The sequence below is a fragment of the Neltuma alba genome, unplaced genomic scaffold (genome assembly GCF_004799145.2).
Source record: "Neltuma alba isolate B1F8T4 unplaced genomic scaffold, ASM479914v2 tig00010389_pilon, whole genome shotgun sequence".
NCBI lineage: Eukaryota > Viridiplantae > Streptophyta > Magnoliopsida > Fabales > Fabaceae > Neltuma > Neltuma alba.
In genome coordinates, this window is record NW_021635292.1 from 612,361 (window position 1) to 626,377 (window position 14,017).

The following is a 14,017-nucleotide window of genomic DNA, read 5'->3' on the forward strand; positions in this document are numbered from 1 at the left end:
ACAAATATAATTTCCTAAATAACATCTAAACTCCAACAAATTTAATCTCCCAAAGAACATCTAAACTAACACGTTTTCTTCTCACAATTTGTCACAGGACAGATAACTATAAAGAGTTACAAGCACATAACCAAAGTGATATTTGATCATGCATCATCTGCAGATATATGAATTCAAAATGTTAATTGGTCAAGACTCGACATTTTCCAACAATTATGAATGAATAAATTTATATGTCAAGTATGAAATTTCAGACCACAAACAAAACACACCTCAAATTGTCACGAACATTCCAAATTGATTCTTTGCTTTATTTTCACTGAGTTGTGATTGCTATCATTGCACTCATACTTCCTCCATTTCAATAACTTGAATGTATACTAATTAGTATATATATGCGCCTTAAGATTTATAATATATCATTTTATTCAACTATTGTTTTATATGACTCATTGCACAGGTTATGGGTTCAACCTGCTAAAAATTGCAGGTTCAAGTTCACTAAAAGCTGCTCGCTTGAAAATAGATCATTTTAGATTACCAACTCATAGGCTAACGTGAATTATTTTTTTTTCAATTTTATTAATTATTATAATTATATTATTATATGTCATATTTTATTTAGTGCTTTCAATAAACTATTTTTTAAAAAAAATAATAGTGGGCTAACTTGTCAGTCTATCATGGAGGGGCTTAGATTAGCCAAAAGTCAAATCATCTGCAAGTGGGGTTTTTTGGCCTGACATATGCAAGCTCTCATTTCCACCCTTTTATACTAATTTTTATTGTTATAAAAGTACACAAGGGTTCACCATTAAGACCATGATAGTTTCGGTTACATAGTTACTTTAATATTTTTCCCTTTTTGTTTTTTTGGCCACCAAGTTTTGCCTTTGTTGAAACATTAGCGGGGGAAAATAGTTAGATAAAAGAAAACAAGGAGGCAGACAAAACTAATGAAAAAAAGACGCCACTCCCAAGCCCCATGCAGGATCAACCACATCTCACGTAAGGAACCTCCTTCTTGCCTTCCTGGTTCGGCTAATTTGGAAACAAACTCTAGCAAGCAAAAACTTCTTTGTATTAATATCGATTTCTATTCTCTGTCTTGAACTGAATTTCCCGTTCGTTTTTTCTGGGTACTCACATACCAGTGGCATTTTCCAGATTTCTCGGTCTTTGATCAGCTGTAAAAGCATCGGAGATTGATAGAAAGAGCGAAGAGAAGCTGTGTCCATGGCGGATCAGGATGAGGTGCCGGAGGGGACCGTGCAGAACATACTGAGCCAAGAGACTCTCAAGTGGATTTTCGTCGGAGGCAAAGGAGGCGTTGGCAAGACTACCTGTAGCTCCATTCTTTCGATCCTTCTAGCCGGCGTTCGAAGCTCGGTTCTGATCATCTCCACCGATCCTGCTCACAATCTCAGTGATGCTTTTCAGCAGCGCTTCACGAAGACACCCACTTTGGTTAATGGATTTACCAATCTCTATGCGTTGGTAAAACTCCATTTCTTGATCATTTGTTTTACGTTGTATCCTTGTGATTTACTTTTGGATAGGTGGATTGTCTCTTATCTGTAATTTTCCCTTTCTGATTAAATCTGAGCATGCCCAAGTAATCGATTTCATTATTTATGGATTTTAAATGGAGAATCGGGTTCTTACACACTCTCTGTAAAATAAGGGGATTGCTTTTTATCAGTTGTAGAATTTCACATATTTTCTAAGTTGTTTGGGTAGCTTTATGAAGAATTGGTAAGCATATGTAAGTGTAAAGCCTTTCATGCATCGGTGGCATGTACATCATCTGAATTTTTGCCAAATGGTTATCTCTAGAAATAATTGGCGGAAACTTTTTTGTTTTATACTGTTTCCTTCATCTCTTGTCATAGTATGTAATCAAGGTCCTTATGATATTCACTATGATAATTTTGCAAAGTATTTTTTCTCATTCTTTATCATTATCCCTACTTTGCAGGAGGTGGATCCTACTGTTGAACAAGAGGAAACGAGTTCTGAGGGAATGGATTCTTTGTTTTCAGAGCTAGCAGGTGCTATACCTGGAATTGACGAGGCAATGAGCTTTGCTGAGATGTTGAAGTAAGAAATATGTGTTGTCTTATTGATTCTGTTTTTCTGAAATATATGGTGAAGCGAGAAATTCAGGCACACAGTATGGAACAAATTACGTACTGTGTGCCTAAATTTGAAAGTCATCTGTGTCATGTTGTGCTTGTGACAGTACTTATTAATTTCAAGGTACATGAGAATAAGAGTCCCTCAAAACAGAGAATTGTGATGTCTTCTATATGCTGGACATTCACTGGTTAAGTAAATGATGCTTGATACTTATTTGGTGTTATTATCCAACGGGTTAGGTCTGTAGTTATGATACCTTGGTTAAAACAATTTTACAGAAAATTTCAATTCAGAGATAAATATCTAGGTGTTTAATTTTACCATGTTTTGGTATTCTTTGCAAAACATCACACCTGCCCCCTTAGGCATCTTCGGTTACCGACTCTAAGTACTTTGGCCATAATTATTGTTCTTTTGCTTTTCAAGTGTGCATTGCTTTATTCCTTTGTTGCTTACATTATCTCAATGATCTTTGGATATGGCTTCTGCGGTCAGAATGTTCTAAACCAAAAGAAAAAACAATATGCATGTCAACAATTAAATGTATGACTATATTGAAGAAACGCAATTGAATATGTTTGGTAAGGAACGATTTTATGATGAATTGAGTGCAGATGAGGCTTATCTCTAGATTATATCAGCACAAATATATCATCCATTTAATGCTCTGTATTAGGAGTTAAAATTTTGCAAACTCTAGGCACAAGGCTCATTACAGGGTGCACTTCTCATTGCATGTTTTAGAGTCATTGATACTCAGTAATGGGTCTAACAGGGTTTAATGCAAGTTAACTTCACATTTGGAAAGCATTAAGTGCACTGGTGAGAGAAATCTGCATATTTCTGAATATAGTCTCATTCAGGTCTTCAATGAAAGAAATCTGCATATTTGTGACTATAGTATATCAAGTCTTTAATGTTTCTGGATTCTATTTCCAAAGTCACGTATCATTTTGTTCATTTCATTTGTCCCTCCTTGTGATTTGATTGATTATAGTTCTTTTACAGATTGGTGCAAACAATGGATTATTCTGTTATAGTATTTGATACTGCACCCACCGGCCATACACTCAGACTTTTGCAGTTCCCAGCAGTTTTGGAGAAGGGTATTGCAAAAGTATTGTCCTTGAAAAGTAAATTTGGCGGTTTGATTAATCAGGTGTGAACTTTAGATTGATGGTTGTCTTTTCTTGCATTATAGTCTATTCAAAAGTGAAGATGGTTCAATTTTCACCATAAGTTATGCCTCAAAACAAAAATCAATGTTGTTTAACTATTTAACTATATCTTTGTTGGCATGTAAATATGAAGAGTAGTCAGCTAGCGTATTAACAAGTTTAGCAATGTATTTATTTCCATATTAGGTAGGTTACAATTACATAATTAGTGGAATACTATTCTGTATTTATGAGCAGTCACTGGCATGTCTTGTAATATGCTATCCTGTAAAGTATAGAAACAGTCTCATGTTTGTCTAAGTTCACTATATATTTCATTCAAGAGTTTTGTTTTCTTTCTTCATTTACTTAACCTTGATCGAAGAAGGTATGGCTGAGTTCTTTTCTGCGTATCATGCTCAGTCTCTGCATACTATTCGCATTTCTCTTTTCCCCATCACATCAGCAATGATTTATTCTGAGTAACTTTATGGATTATTGACCATCCTACATGAGACTCCAAACTCTAGGCTGATCAGCAGATGGCAACTTGGCATATTTATTAAATACCAGGCTCAGTTGGAAGCTTTTTTTTCCCTTTCCCAATTGTCTATTGCAGATGACCCGTATGTTTGGTGTGGAGGATGACTTTGGTGATGATGCGCTTCTTGTGAGGCTTGAAGGCATGAAGGAGGTGATTGAACAAGTTAATAAGCAGTTCAAGGATCCGGTAAGACTTTGTTTTGAAAATGATACTTGTTCTTGTTTATCCTTTTCTATATTGTCTTGTGTATCCTTATTTTTCCTTTTATCACATTGTATGATTGATGAGCAGAAAGAATGAAACAAATATAGAGGATAAGATATCCTCTTCCTTTTTAAACACAAAAGAGTTTTCTAATCCCTTTGTATATCCATTGTGGATCTGCCAGCCAGAGCGAAAAAATTCCTTTTACTGAAGCCCACAAAACCCATAGTGAACTTGTTAAGCTGCTTGTGGAGTTTAAGCACGATTGGGCTGTAATTGTGGTGTTTGGATTGATGATAGGGCAATTTGGTTTTTGTATAAAAAGCCACAATAAGCTCTAAATAGAAATTTGGTACTCATGACTTTTGGCTTTTGAAAAGTGGAGAGACAAAAACTTAAAAAAGAGCCAGGTCCCATCTTTAAGAAATTTACTACTCTTTCCAGTTCTTATTATAAGTTTCAAATAACTAATTTGTGGATAACAAATAATTAGGTAAAATTAATTGAAAGTAATAAATAGATTATAAATATACTTTTGATTTCAAATAGGAAAAATGACAAAAAATGAAGTTGCAAAGTTGTAAATGCCAAATAAGAAATATCAACAAAAATTTGTTGTCATTTGTAAATCCAATGTTGTCAACACCAAATAAAGTGTTGTTACTAAACCTGATTTGGGATTTAGTAATTTTCAACTTCCTTTTTGGTCATTCTCGCTTTCAAATGTTCCCTTATAATAAATGAGAAAAAAATAAACGAAAATATATGGGGAAATGTAACTAAAGAGTATAGCAGATGAGAGATGATGAATTATATGTATTATTTAATAAAATTCATGCCTTCTTTTTTAGTCATTGTACAACCAAACTTACTTTTTCAATAATAATCCAAACAACTTCACTTTTACAAACTTATTTATAAAAGACAATTCAACATAAACCACATTAGCCAATCTAACTTTTTCAAAAGCCAAATTAACGACAAGTTATTTTTTCTACTGTCAATCAAAATTTTGGAAAATGTGAAAGAAGGAAGGAACTTCTGATTAAAAACCTCCACTTTTTGTTCTGACCAGAAATACTCCAAAATCCTGCCCTGCCACTAAATATGAAAAAAAGATGACTTTACCTTGTGACAATGCATCACTCAGAAATCCGCTGAAATAGTTTGCGGGACGTTCAAGTCCTTAGCAGATCATTTTTATTAATTCTGTTAAATGTAGCAGTCCAAACAAGAGCCTTTACTTTGGGAAAAGCCTTTCTTTTCCTGAAGAAATTGATCAAAAGATGTTAACGTACATTTGCATATTTATGAATGAATTTGACCTTGCAATCCTTAAGAATTGCAAAAGTAGCCTCTGGAGAAGCAAGAATACACTAACACACTGCAAATGTCTTCTCTTATGTTTGATGCATTGCTGATGTTAAACCCGAATATCATGAATATGGCTTGCTTGACAAACAAATTATTTTTTGTATCATTCAATGCAAAAGCGTAAGTTTCAACTTTCAATGGTCAGATATTACTGGTCATTGCAATATGTGTTATCTAGGCTAGTTTTCCATTCTCCTATGTTTTTAGTTTCCTCAATTCCTGAGATCACTTTATATATAATATTTGTTTGCCCAAATGGAATTTTAAAGGAAATCTTGAATCTATGGATAGTATTTCAAATATTGATAAGGAGTATTCCAAAACAATCAGAACCTTCAATGTTATATCTGCCTTTGATTAGTACTGCAAGTAAAATAATCTCACCCTCTGAACTTTTCTTAATTGTATTTGTCATGTCCTTCTAATTTTTGCTTTATTTGTGTATATTGATTGCCTTCAGTATAGACAAACTTTTAAAGGATCTATACACTATTCATCGACTTTTTCTCTTTGCTTTTGAATGGTTTGTCCTGTTTAAGTTATTGTTCCTGCCTCTCTGCTTTATTTTTTATCTTTATTATTGTTTTCTATTCGGTGGGACTTGTCAAATAAAATCGAGCTGGAAGTCTGTTGAATTAATTAGTGAGGTGGCTGATGGATTTAAAATGAAATTTTGAAACCTTTTCATTGGTAGTTAAAATTATATTTATCATTATATTTTCATCGTATGATCATCCCAGGTGATTTTCTTTGTTTCTTTCCTATTCCTCCACAATCGTTTTAAACCATGCCGTCTTTGGTCAACATGAAGTACAACAATGTGCCTGAACGTTAACCCTTTTGAGCTGAACTAATGTCTAGGTAATTAAGTTGCAGATTTCCTTCACTTTATTAAATGTAATTCTATTGTATTTTTCTATTCACAGGACATGACAACTTTTGTCTGTGTTTGCATTCCGGAGTTCCTCTCTCTGTATGAAACAGAGAGATTGGTTCAAGAACTCACAAAGTTTGAGATTGACACACACAATATCATAATTAACCAAGTAATCTTTGATGATGAAGGTAGCCTCCCATACATTTTGTTAATGTAATGTATTTGTTTATCCATTGTCGTAGCTTATTTATTTTGCATGTTCATCTGATTATCCTTATAGATATTGAATCCAAATTACTTAAGGCAAGAATGAAGATGCAACAGAAGTACCTAGACCAGTTTTACATGTTGTATGACGACTTTAACATCACAAAACTGCCACTGCTCCCAGAAGAGGTAAGTCACTGTATTTAAATTTATAGAGAAGATACCCACGCACAATAACAAACTGTCATGATTATGGTGACCTGAAAAATATCTTGTGAATATTTATGAGGAATGTTGAGCAGGTTATTGTTTACTGGGGTAGAAATCACAAGATATGTGTGGGCAAATGATGCCACTAGGGATAGTTTTCTTGAAAAGATGACAGTTAAAATGCTTAAAAACCAGAATTTGCTGAGAACCATAGAATAAGTTATCATTTATGATTCTTAGAGTCATCACTCATGCTCTTTAAGTGCATGTTTGGATCTGCATTTTGATCCCAAAACGTGCAGTGCAAGGCCGAAAATGTGTGGTGGTACATTTACACAGGTTTGAATCAGCTTTTGACCCATTTAACTTTTGGGACAAAAGATGTTTAAAAGCATAAGCCAAAATGAAGCTGCTTTTGCCCCTCACCATGGAGAATCACTTATGATTCCTAACCTATGTCTGGTATGAGGAAATTGGAGGGGAGGGGAGGAAAAATTTTAATGAGCTCGATTTGAAAAATTGGAAAAATGAGGTTATAAAACTTTGATAAAGAGAAATCAATCAATTATATTCTTGAAAACTTGTAATACCTGATTCGTTTACAAATGGATCGGATATGAGATTATATGATCCGAATATCTTTAATTAATGAGATTTAAATAACATCTTAATTGAGATTTGAATATATTAAGTTAAATATGAAATATTATAAATAAATGCAATTTCAAATAGAGATTCAAATGAAGAAATTAATAATTAACTTTCAATTTGAATAATATCTTAATTGAAATTTGAATATATTAAATTAAATGGGGGGTATCATAATTAAATAGCATGTCAATAAGAGGCTTAAATAGAGAAATGAATAATTAATTTCAAATTTTCATATATTTGCCATAAATTCTGTATCTCTAATTCAAATTCCATTAAAATGAATAAAAAAATATATTCCTATTAGAAGTAAATTTTAAACTATCTTAGATAATGCAATTTATTAAACTTTTAAATATAATCAAATAGGTTAATCTGTGCATCGCACAGGAGAAATTTCTAGTTGTAAGCTAAAAGAGTAAGAAAAATTAATTGAAACCTTTTCACTCCACTTAAATTTTTAAATTGAGCTTATTAAAGCTTTTCCTCTCTTCCCCTTCCCTTCATTTCTCTCGTACCAAATGGACTATTAAAGCCATCACTCATGCTCTTTAAGTGCATGTTTGGACGTACGTTTTATGCCAAAACGTGCGATGAAGAGCTGAAAATGTGTGGTGGTACATTCACGTATGTTTGGATCAGCTTTTGGCCCATTTGACTTTTGGGGCAACAACTGCTTAAAAGCACAGACCAAAATGAAGCGGCTTTTCACTTCTTCACTGTGGAGGGAGAAAATAAAATGACCATGAAAAAAGAGAAGGGTGTTAAAGTGGGTCCTACCTTGCTTTGATGGTTAAAAAAAAAAAAGCCTCCAAAAGATCCAATAATTTGATTTTTACAAAAATATTTAAAGGAGGAAAAAAAACATTCTTTTAGCATCTAAAAGATTAGATTGAAGATTCAAAGAACATGAGTGATGACTTTAGAAAACACCAAGAATAATTTATTTCTATGGCCTTTAAAAGAAATTTTAATGTATCTTTCTTATAATTTTTCTTAATTTTGTCCCCGACCATCCAAAACACCATTAAGGGTGCATTTGGTTCATGCAAAAATTATTTGAAGAAATGAAAAATGTAAAGAAAAGCATTCTTAAATTTATTCTGTTCGGTATATGGCAAAGTGAACCCGCAAGTGAAAAGATTTAGATATTTGGGATTAATTATACAAAAAGATGGTAAAACTGATGGTAATGTTAATCATAAAATTTAAGCTAAGTAGTTTAAATGGAGAAAAGCAACAGGAGCTGTTTGTGATGAGAAAGTACCTAATATGTTTAGACACTTGCTATATAGCATTGCTGGTCTTTGAAAGGATAGCATGAACATAAAGTGAAATGGATCTGTTGTCATACAAAAAAGATAGGATTCCTAATGAATATATCCGTAGAAAAATTAAAGTGCTTATTGTCAATGAGAAAATGGTACAAAACCACTTAAGCCAGTTTGGTCACATGCAAAGAAGGCTTTTAAATGTGTCAGTGAGAAAAGTTGATAAAACAGCGTGGAGTTTCTTGAAAAATGGTAGGGGGAGGCAAAGAGAACATTTTATGAATTTATTGAGCAAGATCTTTTAATTAACAATATATCTAAAGATTTGGCCTTAAATAGAACTCAATAGTGTTATGCAATCTATATAGCCAACCCCACCTTGTGAGATAAAGTTTTGTTGTTGTTGTTATATGACAAAGTGATTTTATTAGGAAGAAGGCTTCCCATATGTATGGGAAAGAGGTTTCTCATTCACATTGCTTTTCCTGTTCCTATCTTGTGCCACGGATCTGAATGTAGTTTACTTTTTTGCTCCTTTTTTTTTTTAAATGAATACTGCATCTTCCCTGTAGAGTGACTTCAAAAAATTGAATACCATAATCATTCACTGCTATCAAGATAAGGCTTATTGGTAAAGCACAATTAAGCTATGGATTGATGCTATACAATCCACATCACCGATTCCACTATTGTTGTATCATTTGCTGCTGATTTTCCCCCAGCATTTTGATTCATAGCTACTGTGAATTTGAATTTGATAGGTTACTGGGGTTGCGGCTCTGAAATCATTTTCTAGCCATTTTTTATCACCATATCAATCATTGGTCAGTAAAGATGAAGTGGAACGATTACGGCGTAGAATTTCAGCACTAAAGCAGGAATTAAGTGAAGCTGAGGCAGCATTGGAGAGACTCAAATAGTGAAAAGCATTGAAGTTTCTCATGACATTCCATTATCATCAGTTCTGCAATTTCAAAGCCTCTTTTTTTCGCATTCTTTTCAACCTTACAACCAGGCAAGGCATGCCAATATAAAGCTAATTCTCTTCTCTCTTTTTTCCCCCCCTTTTTCTTGTTAACTTCTGCATATTTTAGATTGAGGCTAGCTTCATTTTTTCACATTATTTATTTAGCGTGCTTTCCAACTAATTATGTATTGGTATATGCATGATATACTTTATTTTCTTCTGATTCTTTCGTTATAGATTAGAATTAAAAAAATCCACATGTCCATCTTCTTGACACTGAACATTAGAAACAGAACATTTTTACCTCCTGTTTTTAATGTAAGAATTAGTTTGATATTCAATTTAATCCTAGTTGCAAGACACCAATCTACTTTATCAGTTATATTTATCCGTTTTTTCCAAAATAATCTTTATAGTAACTGCACATATTAGATGTTTCATCAAATAGTAGTTTTAACTAATACACTTGATTAGCAAGGGTATTTTAAGAAAGATAACATTTATTTATTACAAATTATTAACTTAACTAATTTTTTTAATATAATCAAATTAGTTAACTAACTCTTATAGTACCTCCTATGAGCCTAACTTGCACTTATTGTTAGGTGTAATCAGGCAATGACATCAAGGTATTAATTATCAGCTAGCTAATGAGTCCTAGTTTAGTTTGTATCGTTCACGAACAATCCTTGATGGGATCTTGCATTGAGTAATTACGAGTGAACTTGGTTATGCAGTTTGGTTTTGCACATACTTAGATTGACATATTTCGAGAAGCAAATAGAATTGCAAATTGACAAGTGAAACGTCTCAACTCTCATGTATTGTTTTTTTTTTTTTTAATCATCTCTACAATACAAAGAGCTTTTGTATGTTGACAAAGTTATTAGTTTCAAACTAATTATTGCTTGAACTTGTAACCAAAAAAAAAAACTAATTATCACTCGAACTAAATTTTTATAGGGAAAATTAACTCATTAATGTTTATAATTTCACCTAAATGTTAATGAGCCCCTGTAATTTTTTTTATGGAATCCCTACAATTTTATAAATTAAAATCTATTAATTAGGGCTGATGTAGATATTAACTAAGCCACATGTAAGTTAACAGAAGATACAAAAAGAGTTTTTTAAAGGATATGTTGAAATAAATTCATTTATTATTAACACAAATATATATATAAAAAAATTGTTGTGCTCATAATTGTCTCCTTGTATCTATATATAATTTGTAATATAGTTTATTTTTATTTTATTTAGATCTTCGTGACAAAATTAATTTAGGTTTATAAAGTAACCAATTATAAGTATAGATATAAATACCTATAATTAATAAAAATATATAAACCCAATAAAGAAATTACAATAGCTTAATTAAAAATGAGGTAAAATCATAAGAATTTACATATTAATTTTCTCTTTTTTATGTAGTTCTTCATAGCCTTCAATTTCTTTTTTTTTTTTAAAAAAAAAAAGTTTGGTCCTTGCACCAGCATATGAGATTCAGACCAAATTAGCAACTTGCATTAGAAAAAGTATTAAACTAATATAAAGATTGTTCAAAAATGTAATTCCTTGCTTTCATGTATTTTATAGATATGATGGCAAAAAAACAAATGTATTTTATAGATGGCTGCCACTTGCATGACTATACAGTACATTTGTTTTTTTATTTAGGTGTGCTGCATTATTTTCTTAGATTTGAAGTGAAGCAAGGAGGAGATATTCAATTTGTTTCGTTGAGAAAATATGCTAATGTTCACTTCAAAAAGATTAGGAAGTACAGAATCTTCTGTTTCAAAGCCATAATGTCTGTCTTTTCTTTGGATTCAAATTGCAATCAAGCAATTGGATCTAACAATTGAGTGAGGATTTTAATCTACTGAAACTTTTTTTTTAATATTAATATGTGCAATATTAGAAATAAAAATAATATCATTTAAGAAAAACCATATTAAAGGTACCTATATTTTCTCTCAATTTTTAATTTGACACCTATGTATTTTTTCTCTTAATTAAATCATTTAATTTTATTTTTTTAGCAACATTAACTCTTGTAACTTTATTTTATTAACATTTTTAGTCTCTATATAATGGTTAATGATGTTAGTAGTATAAAATTAAATATTTAATTAAAAAATACTAGGTATCAAATTGAAAATTGAAAAAAAGTATAGGTAGCTCCAAAATATATATAAAAATAAAACAAAAATATTAAATGACTTTAAAATAAAATAAAATAAAATAGTTTAATTTCTTGAGTAAACAAAGCACACAGAATAATAAATCACAAATCATATAGCATTCCAAACGAATTTTTCAACAATATTTTAATATCGCAAAATTAAATTTCTACACATTCACGAATCAATTTTCTCAGTTTGAGCTTGATTATCTTAGAAAAATTTACCCATTCTCAGGCACTGTTTTAGTTTCAGATTTTATTTTTAAGGTAAAAACAGTGTAAAGATTAGATGAATTTGATTTTTAAGTTTCAGGTAAAAAGTAAAAACAGTATTAAATGGGCCAAATTTCAAAAAGAAAAATGAGGACACACTATTACTAGGCTGTATCTTTCTATTTAATTGAAGTATTATTTTTATTTAAAAATAAAAATCAATGTATACGATTGAACCATATGAAGCGAGCGGCTGAAAGACTTTGATAAGCAGGAGGACTGGCCAGGCTTTCAAATAATTGGTCCATTAGTTAAGGACAAAAACCGTAGGGTTATTTTCATCCGAGGGGGAGCATTATCATCATCATTTCAAATACTTCTCTAATTCTTAATATAGAATCCAATTTTTGAATTGGTTTCCGTCCTAAATATAAAACTCATTTCTCATATTTATCAATTTTCTCTAAATTACTCCTATGGATATTCCCTCAACCATAATCAAGTAGAAAAGGGAGATGGGGTATTAAGAAAGATGATTATGGTATTTTCGGAAAAATGTGTCACTTTTTTTATAATTAACTAACATACCTAACTTTCTTAATTTAATCAAATTAGTTAAATAGGTTTTATATTAAGGACCGGATGAGCACTATTATGCACAAAATAATTCTGACCGATACGGATAAATTTTTTTGTGTGGAGATTTTGGAGCTATTACTACCAGGCAGAAATGAAGCAGGTTTTGTTTTGTCAATTACTGGGTGTTTGGAAACTCTAAAAATTAATTAAGAAAATATTTTCACACTAGTCAGAACAATTTGTCTTCACACATTTACTTATTTTAGAATTTGTAAAATTATTTTTAAAAAACTAGTCTAAATATTCCCCATAAAAACTGTGAAAATGATCTAAGATTACAAACGAAATAGAAAATGTAACCTTTAACTTAACAAAGTAAAAAGGAAAAAAGCTATAAGGCGGTGGCTTTACTCAAACAATTTTGACGGTTGGCATTTGTTTGATCATTTGAATATTTTGCTTATATAAGTATTTCTGTTTAGAATAATAAAAAAAATCCTTTAAAAACCATGTTGATAATAGTTAATATACTCTAATATTACCAAAAAAAATAATAACAATATATATAACTCGTTTAATCATGAATTTGGTTATTTAATTAATCAAATAATTTATCTGATTCTTTTTTTTTTTTTTTTTGGCCAAAAGCAAGTCAATTTTATTAATCAACAAAGCAAATAGGTACACACACTAATAGCCATTTAAGGCCAGGAAAGGAAAAACATGTTGGAATGGTTGAACACCCAAGAGGGGGGGTGAATTGGGTGTTAGTTAAAATTAAAACCTTTTCGCAATGTAATGAAATTCATGAGAAATTCTGAGTATAAAAACAATGTATCGACATAAGTATAATCACAGTAGTAAAATGGTTTAGCTGGAAATATAAAGAGGTAAGGGAAGAGAAGATGCAAACAGTGATTTATCCTGGTTCGGTCCTCACTGACCTACGTCCAGTCCCCAGGCTCCCCCTGAGATTTTCAATCGACTATCTCCCTCAAGTTTAACACGGGTACTTGAGAACCACTACAATCACAAGTTTGATCCGGGCACTTGTGACGCCACTTACAATTCTTAGACTAACCAGTCTAATTCAACAACAACCTCACACCGAGGTAATACTCCCCCTTACTCACGGTAAGGATACAATCTAATAATGATAATGAAGATTGAATATTTCTTCTCTCAAAGAAGTGATAGTTGAATCTTAAGCACGTTTGGGAAACTCTCCTCTCTATCTTACGGATACATATGTTTTCGTCTATGGAGCACAGAGACAGGGAGTTTTCTTTCGGAGCTCTAAATGAGAATATGTTGATTCGGCATTTTAGCATTTGATGTTGTAAGCTTAGACTCTTCTTCTTTCTTGTTTTGAATGCTCTTCTATTTATAGATGATATTGGGTACTTGACCGTTGAGCACTTTCTTCCCGTTTGGCTTGA

General features: G+C 31.7%; 1 protein-coding gene across 1 annotated transcript; it reads left to right on the top strand.

Annotated features, from left to right (window-relative positions):
* The first annotated feature begins 1,144 nt into the window (after positions 1-1,144).
* LOC114756384 (ATPase ARSA2-like) lies at positions 1,145-9,903 on the top strand. The gene is made up of 7 exons (XM_028945325.1): positions 1,145-1,497; positions 1,979-2,100; positions 3,148-3,298; positions 3,916-4,026; positions 6,345-6,483; positions 6,576-6,691; positions 9,396-9,903. Exons 1-7 carry the CDS (start codon positions 1,237-1,239, stop codon positions 9,552-9,554), a joined length of 1,059 nt encoding a protein of 352 aa, XP_028801158.1. The 5' UTR covers positions 1,145-1,236; the 3' UTR covers positions 9,555-9,903.
* The last annotated feature ends 4,114 nt before the right edge of the window (positions 9,904-14,017 follow it).

Excerpts from the sequence above, each read along its gene's own strand:
- LOC114756384 (XM_028945325.1), top strand. The coding sequence starts at position 1,237 with ATGGCGGATCAGGATGAGGTGCCGGAGGGGACCGTGCAGAACATACTG. Across the intron at positions 1,498-1,978 it reads TTACCAATCTCTATGCGTTG|GAGGTGGATCCTACTGTTGA; the intron begins GTAAAACTCCAT and ends CCTACTTTGCAG. Across the intron at positions 4,027-6,344 it reads ATAAGCAGTTCAAGGATCCG|GACATGACAACTTTTGTCTG; the intron begins GTAAGACTTTGT and ends TTCTATTCACAG.